This window comes from Musca autumnalis, unplaced genomic scaffold (genome assembly GCF_047663935.1).
Source record: "Musca autumnalis isolate F117 unplaced genomic scaffold, ASM4766393v1 scaffold_5, whole genome shotgun sequence".
In the NCBI taxonomy this organism is placed as follows: domain Eukaryota; kingdom Metazoa; phylum Arthropoda; class Insecta; order Diptera; family Muscidae; genus Musca; species Musca autumnalis.
The window spans coordinates 197,443,033-197,464,757 of record NW_027412088.1 but is presented as its reverse complement, the minus strand read 5'-3'; the positions used below and the strand labels follow the sequence as shown (position 1 = coordinate 197,464,757).

General features: G+C 36.6%; 3 protein-coding genes across 7 annotated transcripts in view; 1 reads left to right on the top strand and 2 right to left on the bottom strand.

Moving 5' to 3' along the window:
* bbc (choline/ethanolaminephosphotransferase 1 bbc) overlaps positions 1 to 8,970 on the top strand; it is a 37,290-nt gene extending 28,320 nt beyond the window's left edge. For 4 of the 5 annotated variants that reach the window (XM_073957596.1, XM_073957594.1, XM_073957599.1 and 1 more), the window contains 3 exons: positions 5,310 to 5,468; positions 8,036 to 8,200; positions 8,254 to 8,658. In XM_073957596.1, the coding sequence (XP_073813697.1) occupies positions 5,310 to 5,468; positions 8,036 to 8,200; positions 8,254 to 8,511 (582 nt within the window). In that variant the 3' untranslated portion in view covers positions 8,512 to 8,658. Of the gene's footprint in view, positions 1 to 5,309; positions 5,469 to 8,035; positions 8,201 to 8,253 lie in introns of all 5 variants that reach the window. The other variant, XM_073957595.1, reaches the window with a different exon arrangement.
* Positions 8,971 to 9,521: 551 nt separating this feature from the next.
* On the bottom strand, positions 9,522 to 11,402 carry cid (centromere identifier). The gene is made up of 3 exons (XM_073957600.1): positions 10,929 to 11,402; positions 10,612 to 10,866; positions 9,522 to 10,132 (listed from the first exon to the last, which is right to left on the bottom strand). The coding sequence occupies exons 1-3, from the start codon at positions 11,311 to 11,313 to the stop codon at positions 9,669 to 9,671; spliced, it is 1,104 nt and encodes a 367-aa protein (XP_073813701.1). The 5' UTR covers positions 11,314 to 11,402; the 3' UTR covers positions 9,522 to 9,668.
* A 3,269-nt stretch (positions 11,403 to 14,671) lies between these two features.
* Positions 14,672 to 15,080, bottom strand: LOC141404971 (cytochrome c oxidase subunit NDUFA4-like). The gene has a single exon (XM_073988847.1). It carries the CDS (start codon positions 15,025 to 15,027, stop codon positions 14,773 to 14,775), a length of 255 nt encoding a protein of 84 aa, XP_073844948.1. The 5' UTR covers positions 15,028 to 15,080; the 3' UTR covers positions 14,672 to 14,772.
* Between the last annotated feature and the right edge of the window lie 6,645 nt (positions 15,081 to 21,725).

Sequence of the window (21,725 nt, the reverse complement as noted above, 5' to 3'; positions counted from 1 at the left end):
TCTTGAGGTCTCCTATAGGCAACAGAAGACCTCTTGGGGTATTCTCAAGGCAACAGAAGACCTTTTGAGGTCTTCTAGAGCAAAACAGAAGACCTCTTGAAGTCTTCTAGAGGCAACAGAAGACCTCTTGAGATCTTCTATAGGTAACAGAAGACCTCTTGAGGTCTTCTATAGGTAACAGAAGACATCTTGAGGTCTTCTATAGACAACAGAAGACCTCTTGATGTCTTCTATAGGCAACAGAACACCTCTTGAGGTCTTTTATAGGCAACAGAAGACCTCTTGAGGTCTTCTATAGGCAAAAGAAAACCTCTTGAGGTCTCCTATAGGCAACAGAAGACCTCTTGGGGTATTCTCAAGGCAACAGAAGACCTTTTGAGTCTTCTAGAGCAAAACAGAAGACCTCTTGAAGTCTTCTAGAGGCAACAGAAGACCTCTTGAGGTCTTCTATAGGTAACAGAAGACCTCTTGAGGTCTTCTATAGACAACAAAGGACCTCTTGAAGTCTTCTATAGGCAACAGAAGATCTCTTGAGGTCTTCTAGAGGCAACAGAAGACCCGTTGAGGTTTTCTATAGGCAACAGAAGACCTCTTGAGGTTTTCTATAGGTAACAGAAGACCTCTTGAGATCTTCTATAGGTAACAAAAGACCTCTTGAGATCTTCTATAGGCAACAAAAGTCCTCTTGAGGTCTTCTATAGGCAACAAAAGACCTCTTGAGGTCTTCTGTAGGCAACAGAATACGAATTGGGGTCTTCTATAGGCAACTGGAGGTCTCCGGAGGTCTTCTATAGACCAAAGAATACCTCTTGAAGTCCTCAATTGTCAACGGAAGACCTCTTAAGATCTATAGTCAACAGAAGACCTCTTCAGGACTTCTATAGGCAAAAAACCTCTTGAGGTATTCTAGAGGCAACAAAAGACACCTTGATATATTCTATACTTCTTGGGTAGGGTTTTGGGTAGGGAAATCCCGCACCGGGAATTCCCGGGAATTCTCGGTTTTTTGGCTACGGGATTTTCCCGGGAAACAAAATCATATTTCCCGGGAAATCGGGAAATATCTTTTTACATTTATCACAACTAATATTGAATTAATGAATAAATTAGCCCGTCACTTTTATACCATAGAATCAGAATTCCATTAGATTTTACAGAATCAATAAATTACAAAATAATTGTAAATAACTTTAATCTACAAAAGTGTTTTCAGGGAAAAAGTTGTAAGAGCTGCACCAAAGTGCGAAAGAATATTTTTTATTTTAAAGTCCCATTTTTATACCCTCAGTCATTGGGCTAAAGAGGGTCCGGCTTGCTGGCTGGTGCCCACGATAACTTTCGAAAGAAGCCACCGATCAGGTCAAACATGTGGCATTAGATATTTTTGTTCAAACTTTGTTTAAGTTCGAAGATGGACCATATCGGTGGTCCACTACTTCCGGTACCTTCCCCACAAAAGTTCAACGATTATCGCTAAAATGGAGCGCACGACAACTCTCGAATAACCAAATCGGTCATAATTTTGCGTATGGTAATATTAGTTCCAGGCATAGAACGGGTGAAGTTTTAGATCTCTCATCTGGTCATGTATCAGGTTGGAATATGGACTATATCGGTCCAGCCCTTCGGGGGTCCAGCCCAACACAAAATTTAGAAAAATGCATTTTAACAGTTCATCTCTAATCGTTGTGAAAGTCTTTCCAAAAAGTTCTACTTGAAGGCCCTGTTACGACGGCGCAACTTTTGTTGAGAGGGCATGTCCAGGCTTCCTGAGGTAAAGGCACAAAATCTCAAAAAAGCCTGCCGATACCAACTATGAGTACATTGGGTAGTATGTAAGATAGCCGTCGAAGGGAGAAATCTCCCACAATCTCTCTTTTAAATGTTTGGCAACATGGTTTGTGCGCGATCCTAGTTAAAACGGTACAAATTTTTTCGGGGCAAATCCATATTTCCTAAGAAATTGGTTCAAAAACTCAAAAAGTCCCTAGAAACGTCAGAAGTATTCTGTTTGATTCTTTTCTTTAGGTCCAAGGCTGAGGATATATCTCAGTCGGCACAGCTGACTGATACTTTCTTACTTGTTTCAAGCAATCTTAAGCATAAGAATAAGATTTTCGAGGTCCATAAAATTGGAATTTCACATATAACTTCATTGTTTGAGCCAAATCACTTTGCATAGAGCGATTTCATTAGCTTTGAATAATGGAAATGGACAGTGTGGGCAAAATCGGGGCAACATGGCGCATTTTTCCATATTTTTTCGTTTTTAATCGATAAAGCGAAAACGTGTCATCCATTTTTTGAGCCCGCAACTCTTTGAAAATATTGTATTTCATATAAGTTACTATGAGAAGATAAAAAAATCACGGAAATATTGATCCACTCTCGTATTTTAAAATTTCCCGGGAAATCCCGGATTCCCGGGAATGGCGATTTTTTGATTCCCGTTTCCCGGGAATGATAAAAACCGGGAAAACCCAAAACCCTATTCTTGGGGTATCCTCTAGGCAACAGAAAACATCTTGAGGACTTCTATAAGTAACAGAATACCTCTTGAGGCAAAAATGTTACATTTATTGAAATGACAACGTCGCCCACATAGGCAACTACCGTAGTTCCTAGTTGGTCAAGCTCAATGAGTATTTTGTTCACCACCAGAAGCTACAATAAGTTTGATAAAACTCTTCACTGTGGGATGCCTCTGGTGACTGACTCTCCTCAATGTTCGAACTGATAAGTCCTTGGGATCGTTGTTACAACTTACTTACTTACTTAGCTGGCCCGTTACAGAACATTTGTTCCATAGACCGAACTAAGAAAAGATCTCTAATTCTCTCTGTTTCGTGCTTCGCTTTTTGGAATACCGCGCCTTGTCATCTCATCATCCACTTGTTTGCGCCATCTATTCTTTGGCCTGCCAATTCTGCGTGCACCGCCATTTGGCTCGAATTTATACGCCTTTTTAGCGGGTTCATCATCGCTCATTCTTATTATATGGCCTAGCCAACGCAATCGCTGCATCTCGATACGTTTAACTATATTGATGTCGTTGTATAGCAGATACAGCTCGTGGTTCATACGACGTCGATATTCACCGTCAACGCAGATCGGTCCGTAGATCTTTCGAAGAATTTTTCTCTCAAACACGCCAAGCACTGCCTTATCTGCCTGCGCAAGTACCCAGGCTTCGGAACAATACATCAGCACGGGTAGTATTACTGTTTTGTAAAGCGTTATTTTTGTTTGACGAGTTGTGGCTTTGTTTTTAAAGTGCTTACTTAATACAAAGTAGCATCTGTTGGCCAATACAACTCTTCTTTTTATTTCACAACTGATGTCGTTTGTTGTGTTTACGGCGGTGCCGAGGTATACGAAGTCTTTTACTACCTCAAAATTGTAGGAACCATCTTTAACAGTTTGTCCGATATCAATGGACGCATTGCGCGTCGACACCATCAGCTTGGTCTTCTCGTCGCCAGACCCACTTTAGCAGATTCTCCTTCGACCTTCATAAAGGTATCGGTTACTTCTTTTACTGATCGTCCCATGATGTCTATATCATCAGCATAAGCAAGCAACATGTGGCTATTGGTGTAGATTGTGCCACTTCTTTTGACGTTTGCCTCTCGTATAACCTTTTCTAGCAGGATGTTGAAAAGGTCACACGAAAGGCTGTCTCCTTGTCTCGTTGTTACAATGCTATAATTTTATTATCCATACGTCTGTCGATAATGGTCACCGCCTCTAGAGGTATTCTTGCAATATAAGAAGCATTACGGTTTTTTGTGTCGACTGTGTTGATTAGGCCTTTCAGTGCAATAATGAGGCCCACTGTTTATGATATCTTCCCCCAACAACGCCTACAATATGTCTTTTGTTTTTAAAATAGGAAACTGTTTATAATAGTAAATTTAGGTCCACTAGGGTATTTAGATGTCTATAAAGCCCACTTAAAAACGGAATCGCTACATAGAGTATTGTGAAGAAGATATACGACCTGTACCTCTCTACTTCAAGCAATATATTGTCAGATAAATTAACAATAAAGAAGTATTTTGTGAAGAAAAAATATATCTATATTTTGTCTTCCAATAAGAGGATTATAATAGACCCGCTCCAGACAAAACTTTATGAATTCTGATGTTAAAACAAACGCCTAAAATGTACTCTGGAAATTTCCAAAACGTCTTTTGTTTTAAAAATTAAGGATCAGTACGTTGGACATCCAGGTCCGCCTCTTCCGTTACTATTTTTTTTTAAGTCACAGGCTAATGGTATATTTTCTCTGTCTGCAAAGCTGATTCGCACTTTTTACTTGTTTATTAGAATTCTAAGCATTAAACAATTTTCAAAACCATGTTATTCTAAGATGACAACTTGTCCATTTGTCCTCTATAAATTAGTTACTAATACTAAACTATACATATGTATGTCTTACTAACTGGTTTGGTGGTCTTATTGTCTAATTAAGAAACTCATTAACATTTTGTGTTGTCTCCCTAATATCTATTTAGATCCCTTTTTATTGTATTATAACCTAACATTTTTTTTTGTTCGTTTCGAAATCATCATCTTCTACCTATTACTCTCTCTCTATCCCTTGTTGCATTAAATAAACTCACTTATAAATTATAAAAATTAAAGCCAAAAGATGTATTACTTTGCTTGTTTACAAATAAATGCGCATAAAAATTATTAAAAATGAAATATTTTTTTGTTTAATATAAAACAAAATATTTCATTTTTGTAAATTCATACATAGATAAATGTACACAAATTAGGATGAAATCAAAATGAAGGATGTAGCTATAATATAAATATTGAAAATATCATTTACATATTATAATTGATTAAGTGGATGCAAAGAACTCATTTAATAAACCAGAAATCCTTTTAAAGGACTCCGCTCGGATCGCTATGCAAGTTTTACCACAGCCACTCTTTATTGTACTGATAACAAACATGTACAGTTTATTAAAGAAATCAAAGAAGAAAATTGTTAATAAACCGGAACCTACTTTAGAGGCTCCACTTGATGAATCGCCAAGAAAACTATTAATAAAACGGAATCTACTTGGAGGCTGCACTTGAATAGCCCTTAACTTTTTACAACCGCTGGTCGCCGCTGTGGAGACCAGAGGGACTGACATTTTTCCCCATTGGCTGTGAAATTCAAAATCATTTTGTTCTTCCCCCTTCATTTTGATGTCATTCAATTAAAATTATTTTCAAATTTATTTCATCTTTACTAATATAATTTTCTTTTAATTTCCCTTCAACGGCCGCTTCAAAACATCAAAACACAGGGAACCAGTGTTTTGTCTCCCAGCATACCATTGACCTTGGTAGTGCTACCCGCATTTATAATTGCTCAAAAATCTCCAGAAAATATTTTCACGGAACATTCATCCCTATATATTATTGCATTTGGCATGGTGGCAGCTAAAGTGACCAATAAATTGGTGGTAAGTATAAAAGGAATAATACAAGGGATCGATTGTGGAAAACAACAAATAAGAATGATGCACCCTTTCTTTCAGAAAGGGTCTATTATTTCAGAAAGGGTCTATGGAAGCTCCCTTTCTTTTAGAAAGGGTCTATGGAAGCTCCCTTTCTTTTAGAAAGGGTCTATGGAAGCTCCCTTTCTTTTAGAAAGGGTCTATGGAAGCTCCCTTTCTTTTAGAAAGGGTCTATGGAAGCTCCCTTTCTTTTAGAAAGGGTCTATGGAAGCACCCTTTCTTTTAGAAAGGGTCTATGGAAGCATCCTTTCTTTTAGAAAGGGTCTATGGAAGCACCCTTTCTTTTAGAAAGGGTATATGGAAGCACCCTTTCTTTTAGAAAGGGTCTATGGAAGCACCCTTTCTTTTAGAAAGGGTCTATGAAAGCACCCTTTCTTTTAGCAAGGGGCTATGAAAGTACCCTTTCTTTTAGCAAGGGGCTATGGAAGCACCCTTTCTTTTAGAAAGGGTCTATGGAAGCATCCTTTCTTTTAGAAAGGGTCTATGGAAGCACCCTTTCTTTTAGAAAGGGTATATGGAAGCACCCTTTCTTTTAGAAAGGGTCTATGGAAGCACCCTTTCTGTTAGAAAGGGTCTATGGAAGCACCCTTTCTTTTAGAAAGGGTCTATAGGAGCAACCTTTATTTCAGAAAGGGTCTATAGGAGCAACCTTTATTTCAGAAAGGGTCTATAGGAGCAACCTTTATTTCAGAAAGGGTCTATAGGAGCAACCTTTCATTCAGAAAGGGTCTATAGGAGCAACCTTTATTTCAGAAAGGGTCTATAGGAGCAACCTTTATTTCAGAAAGGGTCTGTAGGAGCAACCTTTCTTTCAGAAAGGGTCTATAGGAGCAACCTTTATTTCAGAAAGGGTCTATAGGAGCAACCTTTATTTTAGAAAGGGTCTATAGGAGCAGCCTTTATTTCAGAAAGGGTCTATAGGAGCAACCTTTATTTCAGAAAGGGTCTATAGGAGCAACCTTTATTTCAGAAAGGGTCTATAGGAGCAGCCTTTATTTCAGAAAGCGTCTATAGGAGCAACCTTTATTTCAGAAAGGGTCTATAGGAGCAACCTTTATTTCAGAAAGTGTCTATAGGATCAACCTTTATTTCAGAAAGGGTCTATAGGAGCAACCTTTATTTCAGAAAGGGTCTATAGGAGCAACCTTTATTTCAGAAAGGGTCTATAGGAGCAGCCTTTATTTCAGAAAGGGTCTACAGGAGCAACCTTTATTTCAGAAAGGGTCTATAGGAGCAACCTTTATTTCAGAAAGGGTCTATAGGAGCAACCTTTATTTCAGAAAGGGTCTATAGGAGCAACCTTTATTTCAGAAAGGGTCTATAGGAGCAACCTTTCTTTCAGAAAGGGTCTATAGGAGCAACCTTTATTTCAGAAAGGGTCTATAGGAGCAACCTTTATTTCAGAAAGGGTCTGTAGGAGCAACCTTTCTTTCAGAAAGGGTCTATAGGAGCAACCTTTATTTCAGAAAGGGTCTATAGGAGCAACCTTTATTTCAGAAAGGGTCTATAGGAGCAGCCTTTGTTTCAGAAAGGGTCTATAGGAGCAACCTTTATTTCAGAAAGGGTCTATAGGAGCAACCTTTATTTTAGAAAGTGTCTATAGGAGCAACCTTTATTTCAGAAAGGGTCTATAGGAGCAACCTTTATTTCAGAAAGGGTCTATTGGAGCAACCTTTATTTCAGAAAGGGTCTATAGGAGCAACCTTTATTTCAGAAAGGGTCTGTAGGAGCAACCTTTATTTCAGAAAGGGTCTATAGGAGCAACCTTTTGGGCCGATTCCGTACAGCGAGGCGAGTCATGTCGCGTCGTCTATCGTCTCTGCGACAAAATTTAAAAAATGCACTACGTACAGCGATAGAAAATAATCGTCGATAACAAGTTATTTTTATTTTTTTTTTTATTCGTTAGTAAAAATGAACGGCGTCAGCTAATTTGTTGTCGCCGGAAAATGAACATTACGGCGATAAAATTTGACGTCGTCGTGCGACTTTTGCCATACGTAATGGAAAAATTGCAACTGGCAACGCGACACGACTCGCCTCGCTGTACGGAATCGGCCCATTTATTTCAGAAAGGGTCTATAGGAGCACCCTTTTTTTCAAAAAGGTTATAAAGAAGCGCCCTTTCTTTCAAAAAGGTTATAAAGAAGCACCCTTTCTTTCAAAAAGGTTATAAAGAAGCACCCTTTTTTTCTAAAAGGTTATAAAGAAGCACCCTTTCTTTCAAAAAGGTTATAAAGAAGCACCCTTTCTTTCAAAAAGGTTATAAAGAAGCGCCCTTTCTTTCAAAAATGTTATAAGGAAGCACCCTTTCTTTCAAAAAGGTTATAAAGAAGCACCCTTTCTTTCAAAAAGGTTATAAAGAAGCAACCTTTCTTTCAGAAAGCTTATATAGAAGCATCCTTTCTTTCAGAAGGGGTATATAGAACCATCTTTTCTTTTAGAAGGGGTCTATAGATATCCATTCAATTATTTTTTCTCTCATTTCATTAATTTGTTTTTCTTCTCCCAAGATTGCCCACATGACCAAAGCTGAAATGGAATATTTGGATTGGTCTTTGCTTGGCCCCGGTTTATTGTTCCTGAATCAATATTTCAATTGTGTGGTGCCAGAAATTTGGTTGCTATGGTTCACACTGATTTGGGGTATCCAAGATCTGGTGAGATATTGTTCACAGGTAAGTTCACCTTTAACCATGAAACACAATTTCCTACAAAAAATATTTTCTAGGTCTGCTTGGAAATCTGTGCCCATCTTAATATTCAATTATTCACCATACCATACCCATCCAAGGGTGTTAAAGCTCAAACAACGTCTAAGGGAGGTCATCATCACCAACAGGCGACCTCTTCTGCCTCTTCTGGTAAAACCAAAAACGTACAAACTGTTAATCAAGGTACCAATCCTCCAGTTAAACACAAAAAGAAGACAAACAACAGCACCAACAATCATCATTGGGAGGCAAAAGATGACCACAATGGACTCTGAGAATTATTATTTATGTTAGACGGTTCCTTCTTCTTCTACACCTACTTCTATTACTATTTCTTATTATTGTTTTATCTTTTATAATTAATTTCTATTTTATTATTTTTTCATAATATTTTTTTATTTTTAAATAGAATTTATTATTAGAATTTAAATTCCTTTTTGAGTTTTTCTGTTTTAATGTACGATAAATAATACTATGTGTGTCAAGGAATAGAATATTACTATATTATAAATAATAACAAAAAGAAAATAAAACAAAGGATTAATTCACAGATGATAAATGAATACAACAAAATAATAACAGAAAAAAACCAAATAAACACAACAAAAAACTATAATAAATGAAATCAAATATTTTTTAGTTTAGACAATGAAGAAAAATTATTATGAATGAGAAAAAAAGGCAAATAAAAAACCAAACAAATTTCATGTAAACAAAAAAATGGAAAAATAAATCACTTTAATTGGTTCGAAAGGTAGATTTAAGATGAAGCACATAACTTTATTCAGTTTTCTTTACAAACACGAAAATCAATTACACTTTTGAAATGTTTTGATTTAACATAAATAGGGTAATAATATGGCCTATTCCAGAACTGCAAGAAACTACTAATTTTTACTATTTTTCCGATAACATAAAGGAAAAAATGTTATCGTAGTAAAAAAATAGTAGCTTCTTGCAGGTTCTGGAACAGACTAAATAGTTAACTTGTAATAGTTTCAACAAAGGCTTTTCTTTCTTTAAAAACAAAAACATTGGAGAATGATTTCTTTAAATTTGGATTTTGGAAACATATGGACAAATATTTATAAACTAACAATTAATGGGCCGATTCCGTACAGCGAGGCGAGTCGTGTCGCGTTGCCAGTTGCAATTTTTCCATTACGTATGGCAAAAGTCGCACGACGACGTCAAATTTTGTCGCCGTAATGTTCATTTTTCGGCGACAACAAATTAGCTGTCGCCGTTCATTTTTACTAACGAATAAAAATAAAATAAAAAAAATAAAAATAATTTGTTTTCGACGATTATTTTCTATCGCTGTACGTAGTGCATTTTTTAAATTTTGTCACAGAGACGATAGACGACGCGACATGACTCGCCTCGCTGTACGGAATCGGCCCATAAATTTGGCTTCTTGAATTCTAATTTTTTACATATGCATTTTCAAAAAATTTATCAATTGCATATCGCGTACATCCAGTGTTACACGTCCCCTATGCAATGTCAACATATAGGCATCCTGTAGCCGTTGTGTTAGATACATTTCCGATGCGGCCTGTAACGCCTCTAATGCCGTGGGTGTGATGCGATCAACCGTTCTTGATACAGACATCATTATTTCACGTATTACCCGTGAAAAAGGTAATCGGGGTATGAGATAATGAGTACTACCTTGCAATTTTTGGACATCACGTAGAAATCTAAGATCCTTTTGCATGGGAGTTTTTTGTTTACGTTTTTTCTTAACTGCTGCTGCCTGATGTGAAGTTGTTGCTTCGGCGTCTTGGGCGGCAGCAGCAGTAGAGGTTTGAGCAGTTTCCTGTGCTAGATTTACTTTTTTGCTTTTCGCTGTTGACTTCTTTGCTGCTGGTGCAGCAGATTTCTTGGTGGGTTCTGTAAGAAAAACAAAAAGGCGATTAATCAAAATGTTGATGAATGCTATGTGGTGATTGGTTTCTAGAAACATGGAATTTTGTAACCATAAAAACGCACATTAGAGGTTTTCTATAAAATAAGAGACCACCAAAGGAAGGTTGCTAGGTAATAAGATTTCCAAAGTAAAGGGAGCTACGTAAGTCCCTCTCCAAAGGAAAGGGTTCCTTGTAAGACCCATCCCAAGGAAAGGGTGCCTTGTAAAACCCCTTCCAAAGGAAAGGGTACCTTGTAAGACCCTTTCCAAAAGAAGGGGTACTTCGTAAGACCCTTTCCAAAAGAAGGGATGCTTCGTAAGACCCTTTCCAAAAGAAGGGGTGCTTCGTAAGACCCTTTCCAAAAGAAGGGGTGATTCGTAAGACCCTTTCCAAAAGAAGTGGTGCTTTGTAAGACCCTTGCAGTGGAATTGCAATCCATATTAGTGAAATAATCTTACTTACTCTTCTTTAAGCTGGCTTGTTCTATTCTACTTGAACTTTCTTCCTGTTGACCTCTTGTTTCCTCTTCTCCATCATCTTCTTCTTCTTCCTGTCTTTCCCTTTCAGTTTCATCACTTGTGGTAGATGCAGTGGAAGTATTTGGGGCAGTTTGTTTTTCGGATAATGGTTTGGCGGCAGCTTTTGTTTGTTTTGTCTTAGTTTGTTTTGATTTTTGCCTTGCCTTTGAAATTTCTCCCGTAGTCGGTGTTGTTCTATCTAGAAATTGAAACAGATAAAACTTAACTATGTCTTTAGATTATACAATTATTAGCACTAACCTTCATTTTCCTTATCTTGAACTCGAACAGGATGTGGGTTTCTAGTTGCCGACTCTTCTTGAGAACTACCTGTACCTGTCCTTAGTGTGGAACAACGTCTTGGAGATGGATTTTGTATATGACTTGTAGTAAAATCTAAACCATAATCCGTTGCGTTTACATCACTATCCGGAGTACGAAACCCTTCGCTTGGTTTAACTGGAATCATTGATGTGTTGCGCTGCAAATTTCTTCTACGTGGGGTTTGTGTTGCAGTCTCGTTTGGATGTGTGTCATCTTCATCATTGCTACTTGGCGTACTACTTTCACCCAAACTACCTCCTCTGCGTTGAACAATGACACTTTCTTTAACTTTTACTTTTGAACGAGGTCCAGCCTTGGGCATTGTTTATTTTTTACAAGGATCTGATCGTGAAAGGCAAACAGTTCGAAAAGGGTATGGAAAATATGGAAGCGCGAAAAATATATAAGAGAAATAGTGTTGGGTAACGTCATTTTGTATCATCAATTTGTCAAAGAAGTAAACGCAGTTAGTGTGCATAGTAACGTAACGTAAAAACGTGTAATCCTTACCTATAGGCGTATGGCAGTTGTAAAATAAACAGAAATAGTCGATTGCTTACAAAAAATTTTTTCATGCTCTGTTCATGGCACAACATTTTTTATGGCCGATCCCTAGCAAAATTACCAAGGTAGTGGTATCACACCAGCTGTTCGAATATAAAATGGCAAATCCCTTTATAAAAAATTATTTTTCTTGTAATGACATACGTTGAATGTTTGGACTGGATTCGGATCGACCAAGGGCATATCGACCAGGTAGTGGCATCGAAATATTTGTTATTTCAAAATTTTCTTTATGTTGTTGAAGAAATTACAACAAAAATATTTTTTACAACGAATTTGACACTTCATATTCCAACAGCTGGTGTGATACCACTACCTTGGTAATTTTGCTAGGGATCGACCATGACAAATGTTCGCGTTAGCCGAGATTTGTTCCTGTCCATAACAGAAAGTCTTAAATCCCCGGAAGATGATCTTCTATATGAACAAATTCGATTTAAACTAAAATTTGGTCTGTTCCAGTACTGTAAGAATCTACTAATTTGTACTATTTTTATCGACAACATAAACGAAAAAATTTATCTGTTCCATAACCTGCAAGAAGCTACTATTTTTTACTACGATAACAATTTTTCTTTTATGTTATCGGAAAAATTAGTAAATTCTTGCAGTTCTGGAACAGACCAAATGTTTTCGTAGTAAAAACTAGTAGCTTCTTGCAGGTTCTGGAACAAGCAATTATTTCAAAACCAAGGGATTTTTGTTAACTTTCGGAGCCTATATATCGGGACCCCTTAGTTACCAAAATGTGATCCCAAAAGTACTTGAGGCGGCTACGCGATAAAAACTTTCTTTTAAATAGTAAGTTTCTTTAGTCGGCCTGGGATTTAAGACTTTCTCATATGGACAGATACATAAGTCGGCTATGCGATCAAAACTTTCTTTTAAATGTCGAGTTTACGCAATACGCGAAGAACAAAATTTTCTTTAAAAAAGTAATTTTTTCTTTAATAGCCGGGATTCGGTCGGGGATTTAAAACGTTCTCCTATGGACAGGAGCTAATTTCGGGCACGGGAACAAATATTTTTTAAATTGTAGGGAACTCCCTTCCTTTACCGACCCACCGCAGAAAATTATGAAAGAATTACCAAAGATAGTGCCTTTTTACCCCGATTCCAAGCATGTATTGCTTTTGTTGCGGAAATGTATACTTCCCGAGATATGGGCCTCCAAAGATCCACAAAGGCCCTAACCTATAACTTTGGCAAATTAGATATTTTTCTCTAAATAGGCGGCCTTCGGCCGGGATTTAAGACTATGGACAGGTGCAAATCTCGGGAACGGAAACAACATTTTCTTTCAAATTAAATATTTTTCCCTAAATAGACGGCCTTTGGCCGGGATTTAAGACTTTCTCCTATGGACAGGTGCAAATCTCGGGAACGTGAACAAAATTTTCTTTTAAATTAAATATTTTTCTATAAACAGCCCGCCTTCGGCCGGGATTTAGGACTTTCTCCTAAGGGCAGGTACAAATGTCGGGAACAGGAACAAAATGTTCTTTTAAATTTAATATTTTTGGAGGCCTATATCTCGGGAAGTATACATACCCTTCAACAAAATAATACATCGTTGAAATTAGTATAAACATCACTATCTGTGGTAATTTTTTCATAATTTTCTGCGGTGGTTTGCCAACATTTTATACTAGGGCCTTTGTGGAACTTTGGAGGCCCATATCTCGGGAAGTATACGTTTCCGCAACAAAAGCAATACATGGTTGGAATCGGGATAAAAAGCACTATCTGTGGTAATTTTTTCATAAATTTCTGAGTCGGCTCGGTAAAGGAACGATAAGCCAATTGTAGATTTTTCACTAAGTAGCCGGCTTAAAAAGGGAATTTTCCCAACTTCAGAGGCGCATATCTCGGGAACAAATGTTATATATATTTGTGATCATGGTGACGAGATCTACCGATCCGAGCTTAATGGGTAAACTCGTCTTATGCCAAAAAGTACGTACACAAAAGTACTCTCCATAAGCTTTAAAACGATACACATATTGCCCACGTTAGAATTGTAAATTGTCAAGACCCAAATCTCGAAAAATGTCAGCCCGATCCGAGAGGTGCCCCTAAACGACATTTAAGCCGCCAGTTGTTTATTTTTTTTCCCAGACGGATTCAAATCCATAAAGCTGAAAAAATCAAGCTTGGCAACACTCTGTCTTTTATTCTTCTACCAGAATTGAGACAAAACTAGTCAAACCTTGGATGTGTTTTCAGCTTAACGTTTAGAACCTCTATAAATTGAAGTATTTGTTTTGTCTCATATATAATAAAAGGATTCTATTCTGTGTAAATAGCAATTCAATATTCATACTTTAATATATCGACACCTCCAAATAATAGTATGCTAAGTCTAAAAAGTGAGTTTTGCAGGAGAAGCTCTCAAAGTTTGGAAATTTTTTGAACTTCAGTACTATGCTAAGTCAATATTTGTTTATAACTTCTGTTCGGATTGACCGATTACCAAAATTTGACAGAATTTAAGTTAAATAATAGTTTGCTTATTCTGAAAAGCAAGTTTTGCAGGACAAGCTCTAAAAGTTTGGAAATTTCTTTGACCTTAGTATTATGCTAAGTAAATTTTTGTTTATAACTTCTGTTCGGATTGTCCGATCATTACCAAAATTTGACAGAATTTAAGTTAAAGGACCTTAAATATAAAAATGTAAAGAACTTGAAAACATGCTAAGTCGACTTAGCATACTATTATTTGGAGGCGTCGATATCGTCACCTGGAATGCCCAAAGACGTAACCTTCAAATACATACACCATCGAATTGGTCTTCATCATAAAAGCTTTGCTGGGTAGTGAGTAAAGAAAGCAAAAAGACGGTCAACAACAACACACAAACATTTTCGCCAATTCAATATTTAGGGTTATGTAACATTTTTCTTAACAATTCCAGATTTAATACTTTTGCTTTAAATTTTCAATAGTAAGAAAAACATTTTCACAATTCTGCTGCAACTAAACAGTTAACAATTATTTTTTCCTTTCCAATTACGCATTGTTTGGTTGGAATCATCGAGATTATATAAACACTGCACATATACGAGACGTGTGAAACACATCTACTAACCAAAATACAATCACATAAAACATCATATTTTTCTCGTTCGAAATGTGTTATGACATTCGTTTATTTACTCCATTTAATAATAGTTAATTAATCACAAACATATTTAACATTTAAGTTTAATTTACATTTTATTCCTCATCATATTTGGGAGCTGGAGACTTGATTTTGCTGTAATCTCTGATGGGAGAATAGAATTTGTATTGCTTTTCTTTGTATTCTTCCCAGGGTTCGGGATTGGATGAACGATTCCATGTTACATCGGGATTACGGGTGGCCAAACGAAGGGTGTACAAAGCAGAAGCCAATGCTCCAGCACCCACACACACATAGAGAGGGATAAGGGCTGGATTCTTCTTAATGGATTTCAAGCTGAGACCTTGCATGATTACGCTCTATGGACTTGGTTGACACTCGAGAATAATATGGAAAAATTAGAGATGTAAGAAAAAGGCAGGGTTGTATTTTTTGCCAGTTAATCGAAATGGAATTATCGTTATCGATATGCATTTTTCCAGGTAGGTTGTATTTCTGGAGTATTCAAACACAATGAAAATGAATGGAGACAAAGCGCTTGGGCGATTACTTACTAGGCGTTTACACCAGACAGTTTGTCTTCAAATACAACTCTGATTTACTAACACATACATACATTTGTCGTTTGTCTCCCAGCTGTCCATCATTTTTTCACAGACAGTCGGGTTAACAAATGTTTGACATTTTTGTGAAAAAGAAGTGAGATGATAATTCAAATGTGCTGAAAACAAAAGAATATGTACAAAAACAAAATATGTGAACGGAAAACGAAAAGGAATCGATGATTTTCTTTCATAATTTTACAACTGTTTTTAAAGTTGTTTGGACGCCTACGTCACACAGGAAAGTTTTGGGTTTTTGACAATCAATACATGAACTCAACTGTCCTGTCATTTGTAAACGCAGGGTTAGTGACTTTTGTGAGAGATGGTGAAAATTATCATGAACTTTTTTTAATAGGTAAGAAGGGAGATTGGGGTATATTTTACGCCTGCTCTCTCCTATATGTCCCGGTCCACACTAGCGTGAATTTCGTTAAAAATATTCATGAAATTAGGCGTTCTTAGATCGAATTCCTCACTACAGCAATTTCATGATATTAGTTCATTGCTCTGTTCCAAAACCTGCAAGAATCTACTTATTTTTACTACGACAACAATTTTTCCTTTATGTTATCGGAAAAATAGTGAAAATTAGTAGATTCTTGCAGTTCTGGAACAGACTACATATTTACATTAGGCAATTTTCCTTGCAAAAAAATTTGGAAGTTGTTCATGTGGAGTTATGATTTCACTACACTCTTCGATGCAGTCCACACGGAGTTATGAAAAATGCACTCCGTTGGATACATTTTATAAGCAGTTGCTTTAGAAATCCCTACAAAAAAACCAGTTGGTTGATCCCTACCCACCCCTGCCGACATCATTTCTTCATAAGAGAAACGAGAAACAAGAGTGTATATATTTCGAAGAATTTGTTATAAAATAAAAAATACAAACTAATAGTACGTTTATATATAAAAGGATTTAACAAACCCACTGGGTTTCAAATACCAATGCCTTTGCGTATACGTCAAATAGATCCCCATTAAGAAGGTTAACCCTGCAAAAGGCTATAATATAAACATGGCCTAAATGGTCTGTTCCTTTACTTTTAAAAATGGTAAAACCGGCAAAAGTAGTAAAAGTTGCAAACTGCACCCATATGAATTGTATGGTCTCTGAAGTAAAGGAACGCTTTTCGAGTAAACAGTGGTAAAACTTGAAGATTCTTGCACGTAAAGGAACAGAGCTTAAATTTGTGAACATTTTTGCGGTAATTTACAAGACGGAAATTTTTAATGGAGTGGAGTTCATGTCGAAAGCTGAACTAGTGATGGGAAGGCAACATAAAAAACCTTTAAGCGCTCGGCACATACGATGCGTTGAGCGTCGCGGTACAACAACCACATGAAAAAAGTGTAAGTGATGCCAAGTTTTTTGAAAAACAACAATGTGTCTGACGCATTAAAGCGCTCGGCACATACGGTGCGTTGAGCGTCGCGCTACAACAACGTTTAGTGACACGTTGGGACACGCGTTGTCCCAAAACAGTTAAATTATGTTTAACTTTAATGCGCCAGCCATGTTGTTGTTTTTCAAAAAACTTGGCTTCACTTACACTTTTTTCATGTGGTTGTTGTACCGCAACGCTCAGCGCATCGTATGTGCCAAGCGATTTGAAGTTAAACATAATTTAACTGTTTTGGGACATCGCGTGTCACTAAACGGATCGTATGTGCCGAGGGCTTTAGGATGATGAAGCAAAATCCGATGCGCTTGGATTAAATGGAGAACGGAGGAAGTAAACTCAAATATGATTGAATTTAATGGAAACGTTTTTTTAATTTGTGTTTATATAATAAAGTTCTTTGTATTATTGTTTTATACAAATAATAAATGCATTTTCTTTATTCTGGGATATTTCGCAATGGCTTGCATTTTTATTGCATCTTTAGACTGACTAAAAATGCAATCTGAAGAGTGCCTTTAAATTCAATCCAAAACACTACATCAAAAGCTGTGATTTGGATCGAAAATGGAGTGCATCCTAGCTGTGTGCTGCGGAAGCAAAATGGAGTGCATCCTAGCTGCATGCATTTTATTTATTCTGGGATATTTCGCAATAGCTTGAATTTTTACTGCAATGATTAAAAACACAATCCGAAGAGTGCCTTTAAATGCAATCCAAACGACTACATCGAAGGCTGTGATTTGGATCGAAAACGGAGTACATCCTAGCTGTGTGCTGTGGAAGCAAAATAGAGTGCATCCTAGCTGCGCGCTCCCTAGTAAAATTCATAAGTGAATTCATAGAAATAGATGTACTCCAACGGCAAATGCACTGTACACTTGTAGTGATTCAACTGCATCCGCGGATGCAAACTTTTTGCTGGGAATGAGAACCAAACATAACCCAGCAAAAAGTTTGCATCCGCGGATGAAGTTGAATCACTACAAGTGTACAGTATATTTGCCGTTGGAGTACATCTTATCCTGCCAAGCAAAAAGTTTGCATCCGCGGATGCAGTTGAATCACTAAAAGTGTACAGTACATATGCCGTTGGAGTACATCTTTTCCTATGAATTCACTTATGAATTTTACAAGAGAGCGCGCAGCTAGGATGCACTCTATTTTGCTTCCACAGCACACAGCTAGGATGTACTCCGTTTTCGATCCAAATCACAGCCTTCGATGTAGTCGTTTGGATTGCATTTAAAGGCACTCTTCGGATTGTGTTTTTAATCATTGCAGTAAAAATTCAAGCTATTGCGAAATATCCCAGAATAAATAAAATGCATTTATTATATGTGTAAAACCTGAACACAAAGAACTTTATTATATAAACACAAAGTCCCAATTTACATTGGGCGAGTTTACTTGCGGCAATTGTCATTTTGTAGGAGAGAGAGGTGAGGCATATGGTAACCCTTTGCCTCTCAGCACCCTCTCTCACCTACAAACTGACAATTGCCGCAAGTAAACTCGCCTAATGTAAATTGGGACAAATTAAAAAAAGTTTCCATTAAAAGCATTGTTCCTTTACGTTCAAGAATCTTCAAGTTTTACAACTTTTTACTCGAAAAGCGTTCCTTTACTTCAGACACAATACAATTGATATGGGAGCAGTTTTAAAATTTTACTACTTTTGCCGGTTTTACAATTTTCAGAAGTAAAGGAACCGACCAAAATTCAATCACATTTGAGCTCACTTCCTCCGTGAATTACGGCAAAAATGTTCGCAACTTAAGTTGTTTTTTCTTTATTTTATAACAAATTCTTCGAAATGTATACACTCTTGTTCATGGTAGAATAAGAAAAGGTAGCAGCAATACACAGCTGACTGAAGTGGGTTGTAACCTTAGTGTCAAATTTCTTATGATATTTTATACATTTATTTCTATTTCGATGTACATTAGGGACATATATTTTTTGAGAAAAAAAATATATCATTCGGAAAAAACCATTTCCCAGGAAGACTTCTTCATATCAATGATATGTAACCTCCTCCAAGTTCGAACGATAAGCCGCGGAGTAAATCCCCGCTTGTAGAGGCGATACAACGTTCGTAAATGTGTGACGAATTTTGTTAAAATTTAAAAAAAATAAAGCCCTAATAAACATGTGCTTCTTTGATTTCTAAAACAAAACATTGAAACAGCTTCTCCTTTTTCTATGAATTTCCAGCGACCCCAAACTTTTCTGCAAGAATTCTACTTTCTGCGAGAATTTATGCATTTAGTGGAATGATGTGGAAACATAAAAATTGAAAATGTAACGAATTTTCATTCATGTTTTCCAAAATATTGAACGAAATGTGAAAAATGATTAGTTTTTTAAATTCCAATAATTTATAGACATTTCCTTGTTTTGTTTACAAATACAACTGGCAGTAACGTTACAAACAAAAACAAATTCCTTTGTGGTTGTTGTTCGAGTTGTATTTGTTGTAGTATTAACTTTACCTTGTATTTGTTCTACCATGACTCTTGTTTATCTTTTGAAGAAATGTGTAGGGATCAACCAACTGTTTTTTCTGTAGGCATCTCTACAGCAACTGCCTATAAAATGTATCGAACGGAGTGCATTTTTCATAACTCTTGGTCTGTTCCAGAACTGCAAGAATCTACTAATTTTTACTATTTTCTCCGATAACATAAAGGAAAAAATGTTATCGTAGTAAAAAATAGTAGCTTCTTGCAGGTTCTGGAACAGAGCATCTGTTGGACTACATCGAAAGATGTTGTGAAATCATAACACCAATTGCACAACATCCAAAATTTTTTGCTGGGAATGGCTTTTGTTCATGAAATTATTTGATTGAAATCGCGTTAGTGTGGACCGAGACTATGGAACTCGATATAGTAACGCATAATTTCATCCCAGCAAAAAGTTTGCATCCGCGGATGCAGTTGAATCACTACAAGTGTACAGTACATTTGCCGTTGGAGTACATATTTTCCTATGAATTCACTTATGAATTTTACAAGAGAGCGCGCAGCTAGGATGCACTCCATTTTGCTTTCACAACACACAGCTAGGATGCACTCCGTTTTCGATCCAAATCACAACTTTTTATGTAGTATTTTGGATTGAATTTAAAGGCACTCTTCGGATTGTGTTTTTAATCAATCCAAAGATGCAGTAAAAATGCAAGCTATTGCGAAATATCCCAGAATAAGTAAAATACATTTATTATTTGTGTAAAACAAGAACACAAAGAACTTTATTAAACACAAATTAAAAATTTCCATTAAATTCAATCACATTTGAGTTTACTTTCTCCGTTCTCCAATTAATCCAAGCGCATCTGATTTTGCTTCATCATACTAAATGTTTTTTATGTTGACTTCCCATCACTAGTTCAGCTTTCGACATGGACTCCAACTGCACTTCACTCCATTAACAATTTCCGTCTCGTGAATTACAGCAAAAATGTTAGCAACTTCAGTTTTTATTTCTTTATTTTATAACAAACTCTCCGAAATGTATACACTCTTGTTTGTCTTTTGAAGAAATGTGTAGGGATCAACCAACTGTTTTTTTCTGTAGGGATCTCTACAGCAACTGCTTATAAAATGTATGTTACTCTTATGTTGCACGCTAAAACTTTCATACGAAACTTTCCCATTATTTTGGCGTTCTTAGGTCGAGTTCCCCATTACAGTAATTTCATAAAATTTCTTTTGTAAGGAACTCGATCTATGAACGCCAAAATAATCGGGAAGTTTCGTATGAAAGTTTTAGCGTGTAACATAAGAGTAACATACATTTTATAAGCAGTTGCTGTAGAGATCCCTACAGAAAAAAACAGTTGGTTGATCCCTACACATTTCTTCAAAAGAAAGTTTTAGCGTGTAACATAAGAGTTACGGAGTGCATTTTTCATAACTCTGTTGGACTACATCGAAAGATGTTGTGAAATCATAACTCCAATTGCACAACTTCCAAAATTTTTTGCTGGGATGAACTAAGCTAAAGAATCCCAGCAAAAAATTTGGAAGTTGTGCATGTAGAGTTATGATTTCACAACATCCTTTGATGCAGTCCACACGGAGTTATGAAAAATGCACTCCGTTGGATACAATTTATAAGCATTTGCTTTAGAGATCCCTACAAAAAAAAAAACAGTTGGTTGATCCCTACCCGCAGCTGGCGAAATCATTTATTCTAAAAATAAGAGAGAGTGTATACATTGAATTTAACAGACAGTATTGGGTCATATGCATACGGTCCTTTGTGTGACGCGTTGCGCGTTGAAAACAACAACCACATGAAAAATGTGTAAGTTATGCCAAGTTTGTTCTTGAAGTTTTAATGTGGTTGTTGTAAAGCAACGCTCAACGCGCCGTATGTGCAGCGACCTTTAATGGCCCCGGCACATACGGTCCGTTTTGAGTCGCGTCACGCGCTGAAAACAACAACCACATGAAAAATGTGCAAGTGATGCCAAGTTTGTTTTTGAATTTTTCATGTGGCTATTGTAACGCAACGCTCCACGCGCCGTATGTGCCGCGGCCAATACGGTCCGTGTTAGAGTTGTACAATCTAGTTCATTTAAAAGATCTAGTTCAATAGTTCTGCTCCTTTAACTGAACTAGTTCAGTAATCTAGTTCATAGTTCAATATCCAGTTGAATCGTTCGGATCCACTATCTTGATCCAAAACATAAACAAACACATCACATTACGAGGGTATCACATAATACAGACGACGGCGTCACTTTATTCATTTGTGAACGACATGTTGAACTAGATTGTGAATCTTTTTATTTATTATGACCGTAGTGTTGTTATTAATGTTTGTTGTATATTATTTATACTGGGCTGAATCGGTCAGTATTTTGATGAAAATAAAACTAATTTATTTCATTTTTCCTCAACGTTTCGTTGGTTGTATTCCAACTTCATCAGGAGATTTTTATTGAAAATCCTATATAAAACATAAACAATCATGTACATTCCATAAGATCACAGTGTGGGATATTCGCATTAAACTTTACTTACAA